Below are 26115 nucleotides of genomic sequence, written 5' to 3' on the forward strand. Positions count from 1 at the left end.
CAAGATTTTGGCTAGAAAAAGCTTTACTACAGAAGAGGGAAAACTTCCTCTCATGCAGCTTCCAAATTTACATAGAGCTCAAATAGCCCTGGGACAAACTTAAATTTTGGCTTCCAGGAATTTCAGTGGACTTGTTCAGTAAGGTGCTTTCAGCTTATTATAATCACCATAATTTTATGAATGGCTGTTTTTTTTCCAGTCTGGCATTTTGTGTTACTGTAATACTCTTTTGGATGGCCTTGATATACATTTGAATATTTTGAAGGTAAGAATAATCAAAATGAAGTTATTTTTATGTATGGAAAGAAAGTATGGTTGGCATTTTAGAGGAAAGACGTAAGAAGTCTGAACTCAAGCTAAACAAAACAAAAAGTGTATCCAAGTGACCGATAAATATTTATGGCTTCCTACATTTGGTCATGATCACTACTTCAGCTCTAGAAGTGTCTTTCCTGGTCTAGCGCACAATACAAGACACAGTTAAATGGCCTTCCTTCATAATCTCTGAATATGACGCAGAGACTGGAAATGTAGAGCAGCTAGATTTTATTTATAAGAGTGATTCATTTAATTCCAGCACTAATAATTTGATTGTATAGCTCAATTAAAAAACCTCTGTAATCCAACAGTTTGTTTTATGATATATGTTGATAACTTCAGATTTCAGCCTTCTCCATAATCAGTTGTTTGGCTAATTGTAATACAGGAAAGGATCATGGTGAACTTTATGCTCCTCCCCATTTTATACTGACCATCTAATTGACCAAATGGTTTTTAATTTCATACAGAGTGGAAAATTCTATATTCCTGTGAGCTTAAATTTTTAACTCATCAATCATGAGAATAGCAACTTGTTACTTATTTTAAGATTTGTACGAATTCAGCACTGGTTAAAAGCATTGAATTATTGGTACAAGTTGTTGAGATTTTTTGTACTTGAGCACATGTACTTGGGAGAAATGACTAAAAATCTGTGTGATACTCTAGCATAGATGTTAACAATGAGTAGAGAGGTCTCCAGAGAAAGGTCCCATTTCTTACAATTGTATATAGATTACTGACAGAAGAAAACATCTGTATTGGGGTGGACTCAGCGATGCTACCCTCTGAGAGCTGGAACAAGATGACTGACTTCAAATCAGTTTGAACTTAAGGACAAAGCCTGTAATGAAAATTCCAGTAAGAAAGTCCTCTTGTTCTCCTCTTGACTTCACAGAAAAGAAGAGCAGTAAGAAGGCAGAAAATGCACAGGCTGTCAAATTAAACAAGACTTTTGCACCCATCTTCCTTAAAGGACTGACTGACCTCAAAGTAATGGATGGAAGTCAAGTGATAATGACTGTGGAAGTATCAGGTGTGTAGGTAGAACATTATTATTTAACCAATTTCAGTCTAGCTGTGCTTTTTGCCATTATCCTTTCCTTCTAGCAAGTGCTACATTTGAAAGTATTTCAAGGAACCATTTTTTAAAAAGTGAAAACTAATATCATCTAGTCTATTCTTCAGGCTGGATGAATGTTGTTCAGTGTTAATGTGTTCAGACCTCTGCAAATGTTCCTTTCCTAGAATAATAATTTTCAGGTCATTATCAAGTCCTGTTACTGAACTACAACTGAGTCTCAGAGGACATGTAATAACCTTTGTTTTGAACTGAACAAGATTGAATTCCTGTCAGCTGGGGTAGAATTAATGCTGCAGAAGAAAGCAGTCCTGGTATGAACTTTGGTAATAGAAACCCATCACAGCTCACACTGTGGTAACTGGAAATCACTTCCCCTCCTTGATGTATACTTCCTTCCATTATTCAATTATATTTTAACTCTGATAATGCAGAATTAGAACTGTTCCATGCTGCACAGCATGAACAGAGTTAGAGAAATTTCTGAAAGTTTTGAAAATGACATTGCAGAGTCAGGAGGCAAAAAAGAACTGAATTTCGTGATTTCTTAATCAGAGCTAGGGGGGGAGTTGTGTGTGTCTCTGATTTTTGTTCTTTCCTATTTTTCAGCTAACCCGTGTCCTGAAATTATCTGGCTGCACAATGGCAAAGAAATCCAGGAGACAGAAGATTTTCACTTTGAGAAGAAAGGCAATGAATACAGTCTGTATATCCAGGAAGTATTTCCTGAAGACACAGGCAAATACACCTGTGAAGCCTGGAATGAATTAGGAGAAACGCAAACACAGGCTACATTGACAGTGCAAGGTAAGTCAAGTTCTTCTCCATCACAGGGAATGCTAAAAGGAAATTACTGTAATGTGCTTGGAGGAGTGTCTATTTAAAGCAGACGAGTGTTTATAAGGTCTATTTTGAAGGGTGCTAGGAACTTTCAGTTCATGCATCTGAATTAAAAAGGATATTGAGCAGAAGCAAGTTCAAGAAAATGATTTCACTCTGGAACATTATGTAACTATTTCAAAAATGCATTCTTGAATCCTATTCGTGGGGACAGTGCAAAACTTCTGCTAAGTGCAGCTTCAGATGATAATTATGAGGCTTACTTAGCTATGGACTTAATGTAAACCATTTAATGATTTTTTTTGTTTGTTTTTTGTTGTTGTTTTTTTATCTGATTAAAGCGCTGGCTATTTGGAAAAGCTGTCTAGGAGCCAGGTGTCTCCGCTTTAACACTAGTATTGTAACAGTAGCTAATGAGGAACACGTGATTTCTGCAATTGGAGAAGTGGATACACAAAATACAGCTTTGAATCTCCATGTAGGATATAAATCCCACAGCACAAATTCTGAAGTACTTACAGATCTTCTGTGATTTGGGTATTCATTACCTTCATAACCCTAGAGTTTGTCTAATCTTGCTGTAAGCCAACTATTTTCCTATAGTCATTACTTATACTTTTACTATTTTTAGCATAAAGGATCTTAACTCCAGCATTGCAAAGAGCTCTGCCTCAGGGGGTGGGCCTGTGCGATGTTGTCACTGTCTTCTCTGAGCTCTAGCCTTTAGGGTCAGTGTTTTGAGTTCAACGTGTTTTTATGCAATTGCTAATGATTTATCACATGATCTCTGAACTAAACAGCAGTCATAGTACTGTCAGTTGCCCTTAAAGCTATTCCTACCCATATTTTCTAAGGACAAATCTTCAGGATTCCTTTTAGGGCAGCTTTAAAGTCCTTTTGTTTTGTCCTTAATATACTATATCGAGCCAGTAAAGTGCCAAGTAAATGATTAATTTTAGTACCAACGTTAAGTGACTTCCAAAATTAAAGCCTGGGTTATTTTCAGATTAAAAATTTATACCCTGAATGTTCAAAACAACTTTGCTTTGTTTGCTTCACCTGAAATTAGTTTATTAGTTACTTTGAAGCTTGGCATGTTCTCCTGATTTGTAAATTCTGTTTGTAAACTGCAGAACCTCAGGATGGCATCCAGCCCTGGTTCATTAGCAAACCGAGATCAGTGACAGCAGCTGCTGGGCAAAATGTCCTTATATCTTGTGCCATTGCTGGAGATCCTTTCCCCACCGTTCACTGGTTTAAAGATGGGCAAGAAATAACACCAGGAACAGGCTGTGAAATCCTGCAAAATGAAGATATCTTCACACTGATCTTGAGGAATGTACAGTCTCATCACACAGGGCAATATGAAATTCAGCTCAGGTATGTTTACTATGAAAAGAGATTGTTCCTTTGGAACAATTAGTTATATTTACCCTAAAGCTGCAATTTCTGCCTGAGCCAAACGATTCCCTTCTTTTTCCACCAAATGATAAAGTACTAATGGAACTGAATATTGTGGAGGGATAAAAGATCTAATCAAACAGAAAGAGGAAATACAATAAGAGTCAGAGAGGACAAAGCAGCGTACAGTTTTTTGGGGGATCTTGAAAAAATAAAGCTTTGTTGCAGCAATGTGGGAACCAGTTTGGGTCTCCAGAAGGAGAAACCTAAGCTGTGTTTCTATTTGAGTCACTTTTTGGGGTCTATTTTTGGGGTCAGGGAGGCCTATTCCACTAGATTGTATGATCCACAGATTTAAGCAGAGAAAATGTTTCCCTACTGTTTTTGAAATGTCTGAATTTTATACAGAAGTTGGTTCGTTTTACCTTTCATAAAGTGCTTATAGCATTTTTCCACTATAATGGTGAAGATAGGGCCTAATTACATATTCCCTGAGTGGATTTAGAAAAGGAAATGTACAACTTTAGACAGTCAAATGTCATAATCCTCTGCTATTTACTGTGCATAGATGTATTGTCTTACATAGCTAATATTTGTCCCTTTCTTTATAAAAATGTATTTAAATGTCATGGACAATCGAGTCCTTTATACTGTAAGAAAGTTCTCTGCTCCACATGCTACTTTTTTAGTCCAAGCTGACTAGTCCAGCAAACAGTTTAGACAGATACTGTGCAGTATTACAAAACATTACCATTTCAGTTCTGTGTCACTTGCACTTGTCTGCTTTATGGCGTTGTCTTTTTTTTTTTTTTCCCCACTATTAACAAGGTATATTTGTTTCATATTCTTCAGACTAGTACAAAATTCAAAAAGTGAATTACTTTAATCAGAATTACTATATCTGCCTAAGGAATATTCATGGAGCTAAATGTTAGCTATATAACTTCATGTTTCCAGTAGAGCTACAACAATTGTCAGCAGAAAATAACATCATCTGAACAGATTTTGAACTGCCAGCATATGTCTTTAATAGTTGATTGAGAATTGCTTATGTATTCAGAAGCAATCTTAACTGTATCTGTGAGTAGGAGAACTGCATTTAGTGTCTTTCTCTCAGAAACTCCTACAAAGTCCATTAAAAAATGTGGAAAAACTGAGAAACCACAAGTCAATTCACTAAGGATATAGAGAAGCTGACAATATACAGTGAGCTATTTCAAATCACAGTCATTTTCTTCTCAAATTAACTGTTCAGCTCCTTTTCATATATTAATTTTAGAAGCATTTTGCATAGCTGCTTTTAGGGAGTCATTCTCTCTCCAGCTCCTTTGCTTAGTCTGATCATGGTTTCCTACCAGTGTTAACTATTTTCCTCTTCTCCGTTATTCTAAGTCCTAAATTCAGTTCTTATATCTTCACATTTCTCCTTTAATGTTGGCTGCTCACAAATTAAAACTTTTGCTTTAAAGAGTGGAATTTAACAAAAGATCTTCTCAGTTCTTTCTTCTTTCATCAGAGTGTGCTGACAAGGGTGTGATGAACCATGTGATTCGTCAGTAACTGCTGGTTGGCCTTCTTTCTTTCCTCCCCTCAGTATCACTTAGGATATGTTCTTGCTTTGCCTTTTGGTGCATAACAAACTAGTAAGTCTGAGTTCGGAGGGAGCTGTCATGCTAACCTCTGCTGGTCCTGGCTTTAAACTTATGCAGACCTCTCATTCCTCTACACTTGCATCTTTGATTTTAATTGTCCTGATAGTGTTCCATTGAGCCTCTTCTTGCTCAAGGCTTCAAGAATGGTCTTGCATAAATATCTATATTTAAAAAAAAATACCAACAACAAGAAAATAACAACAAAAAATAGTTTCATGCAGTTTCATGCAATAGTTTCATGCATGCAGCTGTAATTTATCTGTTGAAATTTGAGCATGCCTGCAAAATGCCAACCCATACAGTTTAGGAACAAGAAATCAGTCAGAGTCTCCATGAAACCATCACAACTGAAATGGGAAAGAAAAATCAATTTTTAATTTAGAAAATCACAGGCATCTTTTTCTCCTCCTCTGCATTGCATCCTTCCAGTGATACCAGCATTAGGATCCTTTTATCCCAGTGTGCTTCTTTCAATCGATATATGTCTTAAGTGCAAAGGCAAGCAAAGAAATTGGAAGTAGTGGGCTGAGAGCAAAGCCTTCATCTCTATAATGGTAGAGTCAGCACAAGATCTCAGAAATCCTCCTGTAGTTTCTTAAGAAAATCATCTGCTTTGTTAACCTTTGTCTTCTTAGAAGCTGAGTATTTCTCTTCTCGCCATCTGCCATAAAAGTTTGGTTAGTATCGATTAACCTTATTTAGAGATTTTGATACTGTGATTAAAATCAGATGTAAACATTCATCTTATTAATCACTAGTATCTCAAATACTCACCAGTTCAGGTTATATAGAAAGCAGTTGTAAGATTACCTTTCATTACGCCACAGTAAATATAGTTCTGTGTAGCATAGAGTTTGCAAACCTTGTTCTCTGCTCTTAACACATTGTCTACTTTTAGAAAAGGAAGCCATAACTTCTACCCATTCCATTCTCCCACTGAATGTTGCAAAATGCAAATAAAATGACTAGTGTTTCAGCTATAAGCACCCTCAAGAGAGGTAAATCAGTGGATCCATATTAAAGCCAATAAAACGGCTCTATACTACATCCACTAAATTTGTGATCCAGTAGATCAGTTGCTTTCTTTAGGATGAAAACTTCGGTGGGCTCTAAAGTATATTTCTCTTGAACTAACTCACAAAAGAGTTGCAAAACTTCATGCTGAAGCTTTACAGGTATTTGTACTGAAGCACCAGCTATGGCTAGTAATCAACTTATTTATCATTGTCAGTTCAATCTTTAAAGATGCAATTTGCTCTGCGATACTTGTTTCACACTTGATAGGCCAGTTGGAATTCCCAGCATGTCCCCACGTTGTAATTAGCAGTGCATTTTTTTCCTCTTCTTCCAGAGCAATTCCTAGGAATACATGAACAATAAGTCTCATCTAAGGTTCATTTCATTGAAAATACTTGAGTAGATTCTGCCAAGAAACTAATATTTCAAGATATTTTGAACATAAAAGCCATTCCAGGGAAAACTGATCCTACAATAGGACAGGGAGCTATTTTTAAAATTGCTTCAGGCTTTGCAGCTGGGACTCTGTTTTTGTTTTGGCTTTTTTTTTTTTTTTTTTTTTTTTTTTTTTTTTTGGTGCTGTTGTTTTTCTTTTTGTCTTGTTTTGTTTTGTTTCCTTAGATCATGTGCATGAGCATTATACAGAACAATCCTGCACAATTCAAGACTTTCAGACAAATGTTTGCAGCATAACTTCTAAGCTTAGCTTTTATCCATGTCTTATATTATTCCACAACAGAACCACTGAGGTTTGCCTTTGTCTAGGGTTTTGTTGATAAAAGCCCGACACGAAGAACCTCATGTTCCAGAAGTGATGTTGTTGCCAAGACTCAAAACAGCAGAGACCTGAAAGACTTGAAGTAGTGCTTGTATACTGCAAAACTCTACTTATTTTCCTAACTTTCCCTACGTGTCTTGCCTCACTTACATTATGAAACTGCGTAAATGAAAAAATATTTACAAAGCTTCCAGAAATATTCTTGATTGAATTTTGCATTTAAATCATCCCAGTCCATAATTTTCCTTAGCTTGTTTCTCTTTTTCCATCTTGTGATCTCCAAGTTGCTCAGTCTTAGTAACTTCAGTTTTTTAGACTCTGCAACTGAATTCACAGGAAAAAAAAAATGGTGTTCCTTCTCTAAAATCTACTAGAAACTAGAAACTAAACTCCTTTTGGTTTCACTGGAAGCAGAATTCTACCTGAGATCACATGATGAGTCGGACACAAACTCAAGATTTGTATTCAGTAACTTCAGCCAACCTCTGCCATTTCTTGTTGGTGTGGAAGATTTTATTTCTACACTGTACTGATCCCTATTTCATTATCTAAAACAAAAGAGAGCAATGGAAATCCATCTGAAAAGGTGGTTGAACTAATTGCTGTTACAAAAGCAACTTTTTGCTGCATTTGTGTTAATGACATTACCTACTACATGACTCCATTGCAAGTTGCAACTGAGTTGAATTGTAACTTAGTCACACAAACAGAACCATATCTAGGAATGTATTCCCATGTGCTATTTAAAAACACATCAGACAATACAATTTATGGGAAACTAACTGAAAGATACTCCTAGCTCTACGTTTTAAACTTTAGGGCAAATCTGACTTAAAGGTGTTCTAATCTAGCAAGAGCTTTTTGAAAGAGCAGCGTTGGGGAAAAAAAGCTGCCTCTCTCCTTTCTCTCCCCAGTTCACATAATTTTTGTCCATGCCCAGGAAATACTTTCAGCAACAAAAATTGTTTTTGTTTTCAAAAATCATCCAGGAGTTTGCAGGCTTAAACTGGAAAGCACAAAAGCGTTTTCATGTACGGAAGATATCTCTACTAGTCTTCAATCAATTTAAAGGAGTACATCAGAGGTTCTTAATAGTATTTGAGGGAAGCAGTGCCTAGAGGAGATAAAATTTGCTTTTGGCATCTCCTGTGTTAAATGGAGAAGAGCTGTTTGGGACTGGAAGAATGATATAAAGCTGTGGGAGGAAGTGTGCAGAGGGGGTAGCGGGAGTGTTTTAATGAATTCTTTAATGGGAGCCCTTTTCAAAAGGCATCCGTGGTATTCCTCTGCAAAAGGAAGAATAAGTACTCAGCACCATATATGGTGACACTTTTATGTTTTTTAATATAAACATGCCCAGGCTGGAGCAATCCATGTAGATGGGATTTGCTGATTGGTTGTGCTGTGGGGGAGGGAAGAAAATGAGACCCTGCTTTTAATATCTTAACATTAGGAAACTTAAGAGCTTGGGCTTGAATAAATAAACAATGGGCAGAGTTGGAAAAAGTTTCAACTCTACAAAATAGCCCCCTCCTCTGCCTCAATTTCCCAGCTTTTGTGTTTGTTTTCCTTTAGCATGTTTATCTTCAGCTGTTTCATTCTGTAAATTGCTTTGATTTTTCTTCAGAGAGTATGCTGTTCCCAGTGTAGACAGCAACAGATCGGGAAAAGATATTTGAGATAGCTGGGCTCTGAGTAAAATGAGACCAAATTCACTCACTCAACCACTACAAATGCCACACAGGCTTTGAGCTGTTTTAGTCACTGAGCTGAGGAAAGTTTTGTAGGGAGAAACCTCAGCTTTTGTGATTTTGCTTAAACATTTTAGGAACCAAGTTGGAGAATGCAGCTGCCAGGTGTCTCTGATGCTGCGAGAGAGTTCAGCTTCCAGAGCAGAAATGCGCAGAGAGTGAGTATTTTTCCCAGGGACTTGCATGGGTGGGTTCTATTTTTTGCTCTGTTAATTCTCTGCCCTTACAGACCCAGGCTGGCTGCTGTTCAACCTAATCCCCAAATGTGACCCAACAAATTGTTTTCATCATACAGGCTAAGCACATTTTACCATGCCAGAGTAGAGAAGATCTTTTTTGTTTGTGCCCTTATATGGCTCCTGAAGTCATCATTGATGCAATAAACTAATGGAGTGTGCTCCTCTAATCAACCTCCCCTTCTATAAACACATTTTGTTCCTGCACTGAGATTGTTCCCTGACATTTTTAAACCAGCCCCTTTCCTGGCTGTCTCTTTCCTTTCTTTTTCGATCGTAGTGGGAGGGAATCAGCCAGCTCTGGAGAGAGAAGAGATGGTGGAAATCATGGTGCACTAACATTTGATAGAACAAGTGGCTTCAAAAAGAGCAGCGGTGAAACCAGAGCAGCTGAGGAAGAGCAGGAAGACGTCCGAGGTGTACTGAAGAGGCGAGTGGAAACTCGGGAACATACAGAGGAGAGCCTGAGGCAGCAGGAAGCTGAACAGCTTGATTTCCGTGACATTTTAGGCAAGAAAGTCAGCACCAAAAGTTTTTCTGAGGAGGATCTGAAAGAAATCCCAGCCGAGCAAATGGACTTCCGAGCAAACCTGCAGCGGCAGGTCAAACCCAAGACCTTGTCAGAGGAAGAAAGGAAAGTTCATGCTCCTCAGCAGGTGGACTTCCGCTCTGTGCTGGCCAAGAAAGGCACCCCAAAAACCCCACTGCCAGAGAAGGCGCCACCTCCTAAACCAGCAGTTACAGATTTCAGATCTGTGCTGGGCGCAAAGAAGAAGCCCCCTGCAGAGAATGGCAGCGCTGGCACCCCAGCACCAAATGCCCGTGCCGGTTCTGAAGCACAGAATGCCACCCCCAATTCTGAAGCACCTGCTCCCAAACCACTAGTGAAAAAAGAAGAGAAGAATGACAGGAAATGTGAACATGGGTGTGCAGTGGTGGATGGAGGGATAATTGGGAAAAAAGCTGAAAACAAACCAGCAGCAAGCAAACCAACACCACCACAAAGCAAAGGAACAGCACCATCCTTTACAGAGAAGCTTCAGGATGCTAAAGTAGCAGATGGTGAAAAATTGGTCTTACAGTGTCGAATTTCTTCTGATCCCCCTGCATCTGTCACCTGGAGTCTAGACAGCAAAGTCATCAAATCATCCAAGTCCATTGTCATCTCCCAAGAAGGTAAATTAATTGAATTACAAGCCAGCTGGGTGGCACTCTGTTATATCTGACTCATGATTAATAATATTTAGCTTGTTAAATGTAATGCAATACTTTATTTAAGTCCTGTGCCAGTAACTGATTCCAGATGCAACTTTTATGTTATTTCAGTGAAGTATACAAGGAACAGTATTGTTTGACGTTTCTTACAGATTCTCCTTTAACAGTCTGCAGATGTAATTTTTATAAAGTTGTACTTCTTGCAGTTCTAAATGTTGGTTACAGTGCTAACACTGTTTAAGATGCTGGTATATTACATTTATTTTAGTTAAACTTTAAAGATTTAGAATGCTGGAAGCAAAATAATATTATTGCTGTTTCACAAATTGTGATTTAATTCTTTTGTATATTTAATATTTTGGGCTTTTATTGCATTAAGAAACGAAGAGAGATAGTGTTATAGAAGGAAACTACTACATCTTTAAGTTATATACTCTACATCAGATTTGAGAGTTGATTTCCAGTGTATTTAATGCCCTGTCAGAGGGCAGTAAATAAGATACATGCTTTTGTTGTCTTTAAAGACACTCAAGTACTTGTCCACCATTGGCATGATGACTTCTAATTAATTTCAGGACAGTAGAGAATTTGGTAGAAGTTCTCAGAGAATACTTACTGTTGTCAAATTGAGTCATTTTTTATATGCCACATTCTGGATAACCAAACTCATTAGATTATTTCTGTATGAAATTTAATATTGTATCTAGACAAAATATATTTTCATTGGGACAAAAATAGGAAAGATTACTGACAATACAGAAAATTTTCATTACTTCACATTTGTTTCATAAAACACACAGCAAATTATATGGAGACTAACATTATCCTGTACGTTATATTAACAAAGTTCACACTTAAAATAAGAATCAAAGTTTCACATGGGATCTATACTCAAAATTGTGAATCATTCATTTAATCCAGAGTATTTTCAATACTATTAAATGAGAATCAAATGAACATGGACAGTGGTTTATCACTCAGTGAGCCAAGCACTGAAGAGCATGAGGAGTTCTTTAAGTGGATATAGGCAGAAAAAATATTGTATTCAGATAGAAGAAAACATAATAACGATATCTGAGTATAATATTAAGGAGATAAACTAAGAAGATGGGGAGAAGGAAATGATAACAGGTGCACTGTATCTGTACATGCCTAAAGTAGTGTGAGACTTCTGTTTGTGAGCACATGACTATTTTCACAAGAGGGGACCTACAGGAATAGGGGTAATCTCATTTTATGAGAAGAAGTTGAGTGGGGGAAACACCAGACTTACGAAAATCACTGACAGGATCAGGAAGGTGGGAAACTATATTTTCATCACCCTTACATGGGAAAAAGTACAAATAGCAAGATTTCAGGAGTTTTCTTGGAGCTGTTCAAAATGAAATTATGTATCTCAAAGATCACATCTCCTCTCAGTGTACACAAGACAGCATCTCTGCCAGAGGGATTCCAGTTGCTAGCTTATAAAGGATCAATTTATCCCATGAGCCATGGGGGAGCCTCTTGGAGTGTCAAATCTTTGGTATTGAGGTAATGCAGAAAGTTGTTTTCCTGACTGAGAGAAGCTGAGTAATTGACTGTTGCAATCCCACAGCTCATATTTGCTTTATGAAATGGTACTATGGGTGACCATAGAGGTTACAGATTCTCCCTCCTTGGAGGTATTCAGAAATTGTCTAGACATGATTCTGGACAACCTCTTAGCTGGCTCTGCTTGAGCAGGGGGTTGGACTAGAAAATATCCTGAAGGGAGGTCAGAAAACATCCACTTGCCTGGGCTGGGTATGTGGCATGTTCCACCTAGTTGTGTAGACTGGGTGACTCTCTTGATTTATATAACATCACAGAGCTGGCACTTTGTCAGGATGTCCCACCTCAGCATGTTTTCCACTGAGGTGAAGAGTGAAGGTCACCATTGGATGAGGAACCCATTATTTCAGGACAGGTTTTTTTTGCAGGGAACTTCCCAGTGAAGAAACTGTCCTTATGGCTTACCTGCATTATTATGCTACTATCATATGTAATTAAATAGGTATGCATGATACTTAAAGTAAGTTTCAATTTTATTACAAGTTGATTTTCTTTTTTCCTATAATTAGGAACGTGTAAGTAGTTGAATAAACTAAGGGAGGAGAGGGAATAATTACAACTACAGATTAGGATTGTGAAATAACAACTTCAGGATGAATATTAGGAAGTATAGCTTGATAGAGAAAAGCTCCATATGGATTAATGTTACAGAAAGTATTTGGAGGAGCTTTAAATAGAGAGAGCAACAATAAAACTGGATGTAGTGCACAGCAACCCAGTGCCAGTATTCTGTCTTTTGCCCAAAGGCAGATTGGTCAGGCCTGCAGGTGTTATATCCTGCAGTAACAATGCCTTTGGCCAACCCTGGAGCAGCATTTAATGGGCTCAGCAGATAATCCTCTGCAGCATCCTCAGCTGAAAGAGGGTTGAGTCTCTGGAGAAAGAGGGAAATTTAGAGCAAATTGACCTAGCTGAAATTAATGGGCTTAAATCATCCAAAGCAATTTTTTTTTTTCTTGTGTATGTTCTCAGTACTCTTGTGTATGGAAAATGACATATGTATATTTTCCAGAGGAGTATCACAGATGAATCACAAAATCACAGAATGGCCAGGGTTGGAATGGACCTCAAGAATCATGAATCTCCAAGCTCCCTCCCCCCCCCCCCCCCCGCCACATAAAGTCTTTGTAGTCAGTTTAGTGATTTTCTGGTAACAAATATATTGTAGATATAAATGCATGAAATTTGGTTTCAGAAACACTTGATAAAACAAGTGACATTTGGCCAAGAAGAGCAGACTTAAAAATGTGCTTGTGTGTAACAAGATAACTGGAAAGGCAAACTAACTACACCATTTATGTGCTAACTTTCCCTGGCACTTAGTTCCTATCTGATACTAAGGCCATTTACCTGTTAATAAAACTTTTTCACATCTCTGGGCTTGAACAGGCTGACACTAAAGTCCTCGTTCAAGGCATTTTAGCCATTGGTGAGCAAGAAAAGTGGGGGATGTTGGCCTACTTCTTTGCCATCAGAACCCAAAGTACAAACACTGGGCTTAGAATAATCACTGATTGTTAAGGTTTTCAGAGAGTGAAAAAAATGCATTCTGCTCCAAAAAAGTCTCATCTTCAAGTATACTGTGTAGCATATGTTTTGTAATATAGTAATTAATCTAGAGTTTGCAATGTACTCATTATTCCAGGATAAAATTTACACTAGCAATTAGAAATCATAATCTAGGCAGCATAATACTGAATGTTTCAGTCACAGCATATCAAAGAACAATCTCAGTCCTTACAGTTTGCATTTTTGTTATAAATACTTGCTCATTTCCCTTCCAAATAATGTAAATCAGTACTTTTCAGTTCTTTAGTTACCCCATTTCTTCTAATAATTCCCCCATTAGTGTACTGTTGACTGGTGGGCATGGAGTGATTTGTTGCTTAAAGTATCTTCTTTTATGAAGTTGAGCTCTTGCACCATTTTTCTTTCACCAACTTGTCTGAGATGGTAGGAATTAAGTAAGATGATTTTATATTTTTCTTCTTTTAAATATTTGTTGGAGTGTTTATTCTCTTTCTGGGATAAGCACTAATGTTATTGTTGGTGGGTTTTTTTGCCTGTGAAATCTCAAAATGAATGGTCACAGACAAACAAAGGAGCATGCTCAAAACTTGGAGCTTCATGCATATATATGGGCAGGTTAGATGGTGTATGGTTAAGTGGTAGTTGTTTTTGATATGAGAGAATGTCTTTGTTTGAGGCTATGGGGAGGCTTTTTATTTGGAAGGAAAAAAAAAAGATTTTAGGAAGGCTGTAGCAAACACTACGTTGGAGTTAGACTTATAAGGACAGAGCAGAACAACAAACTTCCTCACACGGTGAACTCCTCAGAGCAGAACCCATTTTGTTTTAGATTTGCATGGTACTTGCCAGAGTAGTGTCCTGTGCTAGTGTCCTAATGTGACTTTTGGATAGGAAAATCTGGATTGAAATTTTTTACACAGTTAAAGAACAGGTTTAGAACACGAAAGGGAAAAGGCTTTGGGAGCTGACATTCTTTCTAGACTAGAGATTTGAGATGAACAAGTGAATATAAATACAAACTAGCAAACTTTCCATTTTGCTGAGTCACCTTGCTATGCTTGTTTGCCTTTGTATCACATGACTGTATAAATTGAGGAAAAACTACTTAATATAGGCATGGATGGCAGAAGCACTGTAGCTTAGAAAATGCCCAGTTTGTACTGCTTTATGTTAGATGCTGCAATTTTTAATTGCTCAGTGTCTTGGCAGCATAAAGAGTCGGTAATCCTGTTAGTAGTAATGCCTTAACAACTTTCTCGTGACTTAATATATCTCTTGTCTTCCTATCAGTTGCTCTTGTCGGTGCCATTCTAGCTAGGATCTGCCATGGCTTTTTGGATGTTTTAATTAGTGTTGAGCATGAATTTGGTGTGCAATTAACACATTTCTATGTACTGCTGAAAGTAATTGTAATCTGCAGCTTAAAAGGCTTCTTCAAAAAGTTTATGTCTAGGGCAATTGCCTGAGCATTAGTTCTGTTGCAGCTCCGTGCCACAATATTTCTTTCTATACTCTAATTTTTTTCTGAAGCTTCCTTCTTTCAGGAAGACATATAGTGTAGACTGAAACATAGCAGAAGAGATGAATTGGCTATAATCTCTGGCAATTTACTGCAGTGGATACTAATTCTAAGTGTTTTGGTTTTAGATCTAGAAACAAAGAATTGTCTGTTTACATATTTGAATGTATGTGTTTTCTGGTTCCAGATATTGGTTTCCTTTCTTTGATAGGCTAAAGAGCCCATTTATGCTTGATGTAATGGCTTTGATTCTGTAATAAAGACACTTCTGCCAATTTCTTTTATTTTTCTCAGACTTGATGAGTCAAGCTCCTATTAGCTTTCTTCCAGTAATGCACTTTATCTAGAATTCAGTGGAGTTTTGTTCGGTGATTTTGTGTTGTTATGTATTGTGTTTTGTTTTTGTCTTTTTAATGCTCCTCTTCATTGTTGTGTGTTGGTTTATTGCCCTATGAAAGAAACAGGTAGCAGAACCATATTTCAGCATCAGTGAGATAGAGGTCATCTTCCCATTGCTGTATTTGCTGGAGATAACTGGTCCTCTTTCTACTGTGTAGTGGAGCTCATATTTGTTACTTCTGTGTTAAACCTTTAAATATCCAAAATAGAGCATCCCTTGTTGCTTGTCATTTCAGTGTCTTAAGCTGTATTACTTGTCATTTCTCTGTCTTAAATCCCACTTCCTTTGAGTGAATAGACTCAGATTGAAAATTAGCTTGTCTGTGAGGTGTGCTCTATTTTCTCTTTCTCTTTCCATTTCCAACTGTCTTGACATCTGTAAGCTTTTCAACATTTAATGTAGATATAATTGTACATCACAGATTAGAATATTGAATAGCTTTGGTCCTACAGTCTGGTCACAGAGGAAGTCCACCAAAAAGTGATGATCTCTTATTGTCAGCTTTCCCCAGGTTCATTATTTTGGCAGCTCTAACTCTACCTGCACTTGCAGGTAGTGTATTAATTTGTACATTAAGAGGAGTGTGTCCAGCAGATTGAGGGAGGTGATCCCTCTACTTCCCCTCTAGTCTGCCTTGGTGAGACCACATCTGGAGAACTGCGTCCAGTTCTGGGCTCGCCAGTTCAAAAAAGACAGGGAACTTCTAGAGGGAGTCCAGTAGAGAGCCACAAAGATGATTAGGGACCTGGAGCATCTCCCCTGCAGGGAAAGGCTGAGCAACCTGGGAATGTTCAGCCTGCAGAAAAGACCAAAGTGGTATCTTCTCAATGCTTGTAAGTATCTAATGAATGGGAGTCAAGTGTATGGGGCAGGCTCTTTTCAATAGTCTTCAGCAACAGGACAAGAGACAATGAGCACAAATTCAAACACAGGAAGTTACATACAAACATGAGGAAAAGCTTCCTTACTTTGAGAGTTTGGAGCACTACTCTGGAGTTTGAGAGCACTGGAACAGGCTGCACAAGAAGTGGTGGAGTCTCCTTCTGTGGAGATATTCAAAACTGACCTGGACACTTTCTTGTGTGGCCTACTCTAGGGAACCTGCTTTAGCAGGGGTGGATTGGACTAGATGATGTCTGGAGGTCCCTTACAACCCCTACAATTCTGTGATTCTGTGAATGCTTTTAATGTATTAAAATAGTATTAATTACTAACAGAAATGTGAGATAACACATATTTCAGTAATGACTAATTACACACATATATTTTGCAGTTAAGTGTGCAGTCTCATGAATAACAAAAGTAGGTTTTTCACATAGTTTGAACTCTATCACTTACCAATAATTATATTTAACCATTTTTCTTCTCTGAAACTCTGGTGAGTTTTTTTTACTACTTTGCCTGCTGTCATTCTGATTGTAGTCAGTCCTTTCCAGGTAAATCCACTTGCCCTTTTTAAACATGGCTGGGGCAGTAGCACATATTTGCACTTTCCTGCACAGTTAGTGCAGGATTTATTAGAAAATTAACTTTAAAATTAATTAGAAAATTTTTAAAAAATCAATTCATTACAAAATTAACAGCAGTGAACCAAAGAGTTCTTCAATAAATTTATTGTGACTCTTAGACATAATTTATTATGGCCTAGTGTTTAATAATATTACTAAAAACTCTATAGTCCTCTTTGTCCTATGTGATACAAGTGAGAAGGTCAAAGTAACTTCAGTTTGTATTAGAGATAGGGGTCAGGACTTAAGCTATCTAGATGCCAGAGCTGGGAATTAGATGCAGGAGCTGTTTTTTGTTGGTTTGTATATTTGTTTTATATCTGAAGTTCACTTTCTGCAGAGTATCATGGAAAGAATGCAGAAGCCTAGAGATATTTTAAACTGGTTTGTACTATTTCTGAGCAAGTCAGAAAATCCTTTAATAGCTCAGAATGCGAGGGGAAGGCTTTAAGTATATGAGCCAGAGTCTCCAGTAAGTTGTAAGCTTCCGTGGCTGCTAAGGTCTATCTACAGCTTCATCAGTTCTGTTAACTGGAAGATCCAAGATGTAACCCCACAGTTTTTGATAGTGTTTTAAAGTCTGTCAGTGAACTGGTTCCTAAAAAAAAAAAAAAAAAAAAAAGTGGAGGGCTACTGGGAAAAAAACTGATTGCAAATTTTTTTAGTTGACTGGAGTTTGTGAAGTGCCAGCATTCAGAATTCCAACTGCAGTAATCTTTGAGTTTTCTTACAGTTATGAGAAAATGTGCTCATTTCAGGCCATAAGGAGTTTTTTCAGAGGAAATACCAAATATTTAATCAAAAGACATTTGTCCCTCTAGCCTCAGGAACCCTGCTGTAGGATCATGGAACATTGGACTTCTGGAGAGTTTCCTATCCTTATTAGATCTCATCAAGTTCTGCCAATTTGTTGCTTTCATTTTTTGTTGTTAGTGGTTGTGCTTTTTTGGTTGGTTGCTTGGTTTGTTTGTTCATTTGTTTTTTTGTAGTTTTCTAGGAAAAGATTTCTACAGCCAATTCTGTTCTCTCTCTGGCTCCCCTTGTTCCCCTGTGCCAGACTGGCTAATAGCTCGTTGGATCTTTGGCCAATTTCACACTGTTTGGGTAGTTCATAAATTCTAATGCTAGTAGCTAAATAAAGGAGAATAACCCAAATTATCTCATGTCCCTCCTCTACTGAGAGCAGAACGCGACCATTACATCCAGTGGTAGAAACATGCCCAACACTCCCAATGTACTTTGTATGTGCTGTTCCCAGGTGATTTCTGGGGAGTATGCTGAAGTGAAGGGAAACAGGATTCAGATTATTGCTGCAGGGATGTTGAAGTCAGGAGACAAAGGCAGCCCTTGAAAAATTGGGTTTCTCCTATTCACTAAATGACTTAATTCAAATTAAAGACAAATAAATATTCTTTTGCAGTGGGCAGGACTGAAGTATTTCTTAAGGACTCTCTTTTTAGTGGAGTAAGCCAAAGGTAGCTTTGATCAGACCTTGCTGCCTGGCCTGGCCAATACTGGGTTCTAAAAGCACAGTTAACAGAGTGCTGAATGCACACAGCAAGTAGAGGATCATCATGAGAAAATCCCAAAATTCGAGATTTTACTATAATAGTGCAGAATGACTTATTGTTAGGCTGGAGACTTTTCTGTTGTGTTTCTGCATCAGGAAGTGTTTCTTGTAAGACATTAACTTACATAGCTGCAGCATGCTGTATGGACAACAGTGTAACAATATGAATGCATACAAGTGAGTTCTCCATCACACATCATTGCTTTACAGTCTCTGTTTTCTGGCAAGAGCATTTTTAGGTTATAACATATGACCTTTTCTAGGCATATCATATAGATTTATGCAAATTCGTAGACTGCAAGTTATCATTCATTTCCCCTCCAATTTTCTCTAAGCAGAAGAGCCACCTGAATTTATATTTGCTAGATGCCTGAAAGAATACTTTTCTAATGTCTCTCCTCCATTTGGAACAGAGCTGCAGCTCGTGACATTTTTGGCTCAGCCTAACTCATGAAGATGAGCTGACTCAGGGAAGGCACGTGGCTTTTCTCTTCACGCTGTGGTTGGCTGAACACAGCCCTGTGAGTGAGGGGTCAGTGCTCCTGAGAGTTTTCACATTGTTTCTCAGGGGGAAAATTGGCATTATTTAAAGCTTCTTGATTTTGTGGAGAATGAGGAGGAGGGAAACATTCAATTTTTTCCAACCCATTGTGTGTCTGGCAAAGCAAATTTATGGAGAATGGTTAGAAAATCTTTTAAAAGATTTGCTTTGAATTATATTATATTATCCAGCTTTACAATGAGGAAAAGTCTGAGTACCAAAAGCGTAATTGCCACATCAGAGCTGCAATCTAGTCTCCAAGAGGAGCCATTAAGCTCCCAATGTTTTTCTAATGCCATCTCCCTCATTACAAGTGATAGAGGCGATGGGGAGCCTGAGATCAGGCACTCTGAAAAGTAGAAGGTAGCTTCCAGTTAATGTAGAAAGATGGAAATTGACAACAGATGCTGGGAAATTTCCCTGTGTCTCCAGGCTCTTAGGAAAGGTCTAAGAAAGATAATCTTTACACTCCATCCATCAATTAGGAGAGCCAAGGAAGGTAAATGGGGGAAAAAAAGAGAAGGTACTACTGTGGCTGAAATAAATGGAAGGTGGAGGCAGTGTGGGCAAGAGAAAAACATTGTCTGAAGTGCACAATGTCTCAGGCTGTGTTTAGGGCACAGGTCAGGCTTTCCAGTAAGGAAGGAGAAAGAAAGACAACACTTAATGAGGAATATTTGGAAGCTGAAAGTGTTTTAAATGAGGTTTTCCTTGGGAAGCAAAGCACATAGTTGTTTCAAGTAATGCAAGTGAACGTATGGAATTAGGTGAACCACAGTTCTCTTTCCTTGTCTCCAACCAGTGGGAACATCTTCTGTTTTGGTTCACAGAGTTTTATTTTTTAAGAGGAAATGTATTTCCCTTGGGTCATACCAGACTCCCTTTGGTAACTACCGAGCTTATGTCGCATCCTGTTTCTACGTACCCATTGAAGTCAGATGCTGCTTTTTAGTTTCAAATGGAATGAGTTTGTTGCAATGACAAATTCGATTGCTGATTTTATGTTGGACTTTTTAAACAAACGCTTTACAATATCAGATGATCATTCTTTGATGAATTCAGGCAGAACAAAATGGCTCTCAGTTCCATTTTTAAACTTGGCCAGCAAGCTAACATTCTACTTTCAAACATGGATGCTTATGAGAGTGCTAGAGATAAGGCTGAATCAAAATATTACAGACAGTTCATGGACATCCTCTTCTTTAGATATTTGCACTGCTAGCATTTTTGAGAAATAAAAAAGTGAGGAGTCCTTTCCCCTGCTATAAGACAAAGAACATTAGCAGAGATTCTGCTCTGAGTCTTCTCTACCATTATCCATTAACCTCTTCAGTGCTGCAGAGACGGCTTTGAGAATCTTGGGGAACAGTGATGTGTGTCCATGTGATTTTATTTTATTTCAGCATTAATGAAGTTCTGACTCTGATGTTAAATTATTAAGGTCAACACATCTTTTTCTATCAGTTAATATGAACTGTAGGAAAAGATTGGTTGGTTTCATGCATTCTGTTCATTTTGTGGACTGCATCATGATATCTCTCTTATTTGGACTCTCTTTCTATTGTATTAGGGACACTGTGTTCACTAACCATTGAGAAGGTCATGCCTGAAGATGGGGGAGAATACAAATGCATAGCAGAGAATGCAGCAGGGAAAGCAGAATGTGTTTGCAAAGTGCTTGTGGAAGGTAAGTAGTTTCCTGGATACAGAAAAATCCTCTTTGATTTCATCCTTCCCTCCCTTTCTTTCCCAGTACCAGCCTTTATGAACCACATACACAAAAATTATCTCTGCCCACTTCTTCTCTCAGCTTTTCAGTCTATACAGAAATTGGGTGAGTTCCATAAAGGAGCGCGAGCAGAGACAATACAGACCCAAGGACTCTCTTTGCTTTGTGGAATAATCTATATTCTCCTGCTGCTCTCTGTATTTCACAAGGATTGTAGAGCTGGACTTGACTGTGAGCTATATGCATTCTTTAAAAACATATAAGAATTCAGAGTGGAAGCCTGGCTACTATTCTGTCTCAACTCTACTAGTGAGAATGGCTTCTCACTTCTTTTCAGTCCTTTGTTTTTTCCAGTGAAAGGGAGGAAATATAAATTAATTAGCAGCTCAATCACTTGTGCATGCCAAGTTTAGAAGATGGATAATTTGCTAACAGGGGAATGCCACTGGATAGTCCATGTCCATGACTGGCAGAGGGGAAGGATAGCAGGTTTTTTTTAAATTAGAATTGTGATCTAAAACAACAACTCAGATTGCTCCTTTCTACTCGGTGTGCTGTCAGCTTCCCAGATGATGATTTTTAGATTCCAGAAATAATGTTTAATTTCATTATATCTATTTTGTTCCCATGGACTCAAATTATGTCTGAGGAATATTTGACTTCAGTAATCAAAATAGTTATGGGACAAATCTGTAAAATCTTAAGTGTCTGGATTCAAACCTAGCACAGCCTTCTCTTAATTGTTTGGTAGGAGATTCTGTCTTTCTCCATTAACTTTTTAGAGAACACAGTTTTCACGCTCCGGTACCTAGATGACTCAAATGGGTGCTTCCATAAAGTTTATGCTACCTTTTCTCCAGAAACAAAATTTTGAACAGCCATCTCCTGTACAAATAATTTGAAAGGTGAATATTTGAAAGCTATAAGCTGATAGAGCTATTGCTGCAGTCAGAATTCTGAATTGGGATCTTTCTTCTGAAAAGAAATGTTGAGATCAAGCAGTCTAACAAGTGATGCTCATTAGAATTTGTTACCTGAAATGCACTGTGTGGGATAACCTTCATGAAAAACATTTGCATCTTCTACTCATGTGTCTATATCATATGGGAACATACAGGGGAAATGCTGATTTTCAAAGCATGCTAGTCTATAGAGTTCACATAGATAATGGAATAGAAGAATGACATGAAAGAGATTCTTTAGGGTGAAATAATGCTTCAAAGATGCCTTGGATTCCCTGTTTCCCTGCCATGTCTAAAGCAATTTTATGCAAATTGTGCTTTGTTCTGTTGAGTCAAAATGGGCCCACTAGCTTTGATGGTGCCTCTTTTTTTAGCTGTTCTCTCAGGCTCTCAGTGCAATTGCTCCCTGGATATCCAGGGATTCTCCCTGTCTGCTCCCTCTTTATTTAGGAATGTGACATTCTTCAGCAAGTTTGTGCAGAAAAGCTTGCTTGAAAAAAATAAAGGCCAGTGATTTCCTCTAACCCTGCAGAAATATAAAAATAGACAGCTCTTTCATTATTGTTTTTTTAAATAGAATTTGTATTTTATTATTTGTTTTCATTGTAGATGCCTCATCCACAAAGGCCGCAAAGGTTGCTGAGAAAAAGACCAAGAAGCCTAAGACCACACTTCCCCCTGTGCTGTCAACAGAAAGCAGTAAGTGACAGAGATTTTAATTATTTCCTTCTTACTGGAAACAAACGAGTGCTTTGGGATTCCACAGTCATACCCTTCTGTTTGCAGGCAAAGTATTAGGAGTTTGTTCTGCTCCTTTACCCTTTGCACATAAGGCTTATGAAGTGTGTTTCTGTCTTGTGGGGATGAGAAGTAAGAGGTAAAACCATGAGTTCAGATCCAGCCCACTCAGTTCTCAGTTTTTTATAATGATGCAATAAACTTATGACACAGATTTCTTTTTGGCTGCCTACCAAAGAGCAGAGAAATTCTCAAGTGGTTTGCCTGCAGTCATGTTGCATCCAGTGTAGACAGTATATTGTCTTACCATCGTAGGTAGGGTATCTTTGCTGAATCATCTTGTAACATGATATTTTTTTGAATAAGAAATTTCTACTACTGCTTTTGATATGAGTGCTCATAGTATGGAAATGTCTATCTCAGATGTCAATGTGAGTTCCTAAAAAAGACATAAAGACAGAATTCTAATGGAAAATGAAATACTTAATCCTGCTGTGTTCTCCTCTCAAAATAAAAGAAAAACAAAACTTTATAATGTGATTTTCCAGCATGGAGCATTTTCTGCTTTATTTAGTAGCAGTCAGGATTCAGTGCAGTTTTGTATTTGTTGATGATCACAGGTAATAATTGTGCTCCTGGAATTGTTGTCTTACATATAGCTGTGCCCTGGGTTAAGCTGTTTCTTAGTTGCTTGCTGAGCTTTACAACTTTTCCCTTCTACATGTCATTTAGGAGTGTGTGAAGGATCACACCAACATGCTCCAAACATGCTCCACCTCTGTACCTGAGCTTGAAATGCTGTAAATTATAGGAATTAAGCACAACCTTTTTTTTTTTTTTTTTTTCTTAGATATGAAAGAAAGGATTTTAAAGCCATTCAAAGCTCCACAGGATAGTGTTTTGAATAGTGTTTTGTATGCACATACATTTCACAGAATCTCAGAAAGGTTGAAGTTGGAAGAGACCTCTGGGTCCATCTGGTCCAACTTCTGCACAAGCAGGGACACCCAGAGCAGAGTGCCCAGGGCCATGCCTAGGGGGCTTTTGAAGCTCTCCAAGGAGGAGACTTCACAACATCTCTGGGCAACCTGTGTCAGTGCTCCATCATATGCACTGCGCTGAAGTGCTTCCTGATGGTCAGAGGGAACTTGTTTTCCAATTTGTGCCCCATGCCTCTCGTCCAGCCCCTGTGCACCACTGATAAGAGCCTGGCTTCATCTTCTTTGCACCTTCCTGTCAGCTATTTATAGACACTGATACAATCTCAATCAGCCACTCCTCGCAGTTTCTTCTCATCCTTCCAGCAGTGTTATCAATTGCAGCTTCCCTGGGAGAAAGTGTGAGTAGGAATTAAATCTAAATACGTGGATAATGCCCTGATCCACATCCTAGTAGAATCACTGCTTGTCTTGCTGTGGATGGAAATTGGATAGGAGGAGTAAAACAGAAGTTTGTAATTCTGGATTTAGTAATAAATGGGAAGTCAATGGGAACATTGAAATAATGATGACTGTTGTTCTTAAGAATTCCCTTTTTTTCAAAATGCCTTTAAAGCATCTTTCCTGTTGCACTGAAAACACTGAGAAAACCAGAGAAAATGTTGGCCTTTGCAAGAGTTTTTGGAAAACTTAAAAATAAAAAATAAAAAAGATGCATATTTACTTTTAAAAGGATTTGGTTGCAGAGATTCCATGGGTATTTTCTAACATCTCATCCTCAGTCTCTGGAAGACTGCCTGAAATGAGCAAAATATACAAAACTGATCCAGTATACTTCATATTTTCAATATGAACTGAAATCCCTTTCAGATATAGAGAAGTTCCTTATCTGAAAGAGAGTGGGCATAACAACTCAGTTATTTGTACATCTTTGCCCGTTCTTTCCAAAAGAAATCACAATCTAATAAGCAGATAAATTTTTACTAAGTGCTCTTCTAGTCTTTGTTGCCACATCAGCTCATCACCAGTCCTAATGGCAAGTAAAATGGAAGGAATTACATGGAAGAAATAGCAAGGAAAGATATCCTAGCAGTGCCACTGAATAAATTCTGTATTTTGACTAACTTTCAGTTCTAAACCTCCCACCTGTTTCTTTGAATAGATTTTGGAGAAATAAAGACATTACATAGCAGAGATTAAATAGACTGAGAATGTTTAGTTTTAAAATATATTACTGAAAAGGAATATGGTAAAATGTGTAAAATGATGAACAGCACTGATCTCCTGTGCCAAGCATGGAAAAGAGCAAGAAATGCCATTTCTGGTTGAATTCAGAAATGACATGCCATTAAATTCAGGGTCCACTTCACAAATCTGTAAATGGTTTGCTTTATGTATTCTTCCTAGATTTATAAGATTGAATTCTATGAAGTCACAGCAGTATATACTGTATGGGTATAGAAGCTGTACACTCTATGACATCTTCAGAAATCCTTCTCAGGAAAAATATTCCACATTGTCTATTTTCTATAAGAAAATAAAAGTCAAATTTCATATGGTGAGCATCTATGTCAACATTTCCTCCTTTTGGATATCTTATAAGAGATTCCAAGATTTTTGCCCTGGTAGGAACCTTCAGGAAATCCTATGGATATTAATTAACTTTTAGTTCCTGACAGTGAAGGTCAGTATGCTTCTCTTTCTGAAAGAGAATGAAGGTTATTGGCTTATTAATCTGTAGACATTTTCTCACTGTGAAAATTGTTGCTGCCTCATTGACTGTACTATAATAGGAAGAAACTGCATCCCAGGAATTGCTACCAAGAAAAGAACTGATTTTGATGCATCAAAAAATAACCATCCCAAGTCTAAGCATTGGATCAAAGTGTTTGGAAAGAAATGCCCACTATTTTTTGAAGATCTAATTCACAGCACTACTCTCCGTAAATAGAGGTGGCAAATGCCACTTGTCATAATCAGTAATATGAAAACCTAACAGGAAATCCTGGATTCCAGAGTAACACACTTGTTAAACCTGCCATTCTCATACTCAAAGCACATGCATTGAAGGGTGTTCCCAGCACACATTTTATTGCACAAGCATAAATTTTTCTGATCAGTCAAAAATAAAGTTACATCAGAGAAGTAACACCTCCAAGTGAAGGGGCCCTAGATGGATTATTTAGCAGTATTTGGGATCTTGCTGATATCTATCTTTTATATAAGCCACTGCATAAAATCTGTCTGCTGCTTTCATGTCAAACAATTTTGGTGAAGTAATAACGCACATTTTTGGTTTAGTAGTAATGCATTCTCCTGCTGACAGTTGTTAATAAAATGTCGTCAGTGACACTGTCCAGATTGAATCCTCTGGAAGGACTGCTTTGTTATCTACCAGATCTGATTCCCAGCATTGTCGGTACTTGAATTCAGGTCGAAAAATGGCATTTCTGGAAAAGAGCATCATAAATATAAATATGCTGGACAGGACTCCTTGTCATATTACATATTCATTACTGTGGAGTTGGGGATGGGGTAGGTTCTAAGCTTTTTAATCACCATGGAAAAATTGTGTGTCATTGGCCCAAGTGATTAGCACACAGTTCTGTTATCTGCTTTTCAATAAACAGTCTTGTTAGAGGATCCAAATCTGCAAACACTATCGTAAGAAAATGGCACATTAAATATTTAAGCTTGATGAATTTTTGGTTGATTTCTGTTCTTTCAATATAATATGAAAAATGGCACTGAGGAATATAAGGCGTTTTAAAATTTTACTATCATGTCAGATTGTTTTC

General features: G+C 37.8%; 1 protein-coding gene across 1 annotated transcript in view; it reads left to right on the plus strand.

The window, feature by feature from the left end:
* Positions 1-26115, plus strand: part of MYLK (myosin light chain kinase) — a gene marked incomplete at both ends in the record, with an annotated part of 175412 nt that overhangs the window by 100525 nt on the left and 48772 nt on the right. The window contains 7 exons of the mRNA XM_079539151.1: positions 1217-1354; positions 2009-2206; positions 3373-3619; positions 8916-8996; positions 9355-10250; positions 20521-20637; positions 22251-22340. Of these exons, the coding sequence (XP_079395277.1) occupies positions 1217-1354; positions 2009-2206; positions 3373-3619; positions 8916-8996; positions 9355-10250; positions 20521-20637; positions 22251-22340 (1767 nt within the window). The remainder of the gene's footprint in view (positions 1-1216; positions 1355-2008; positions 2207-3372; positions 3620-8915; positions 8997-9354; positions 10251-20520; positions 20638-22250; positions 22341-26115) is intronic.

The sequence above is a fragment of the Tetrao urogallus genome (assembly GCF_951394365.1).
Source record: "Tetrao urogallus genome assembly, chromosome: 8".
In the NCBI taxonomy this organism is placed as follows: Eukaryota; Metazoa; Chordata; class Aves; order Galliformes; family Phasianidae; genus Tetrao; species Tetrao urogallus.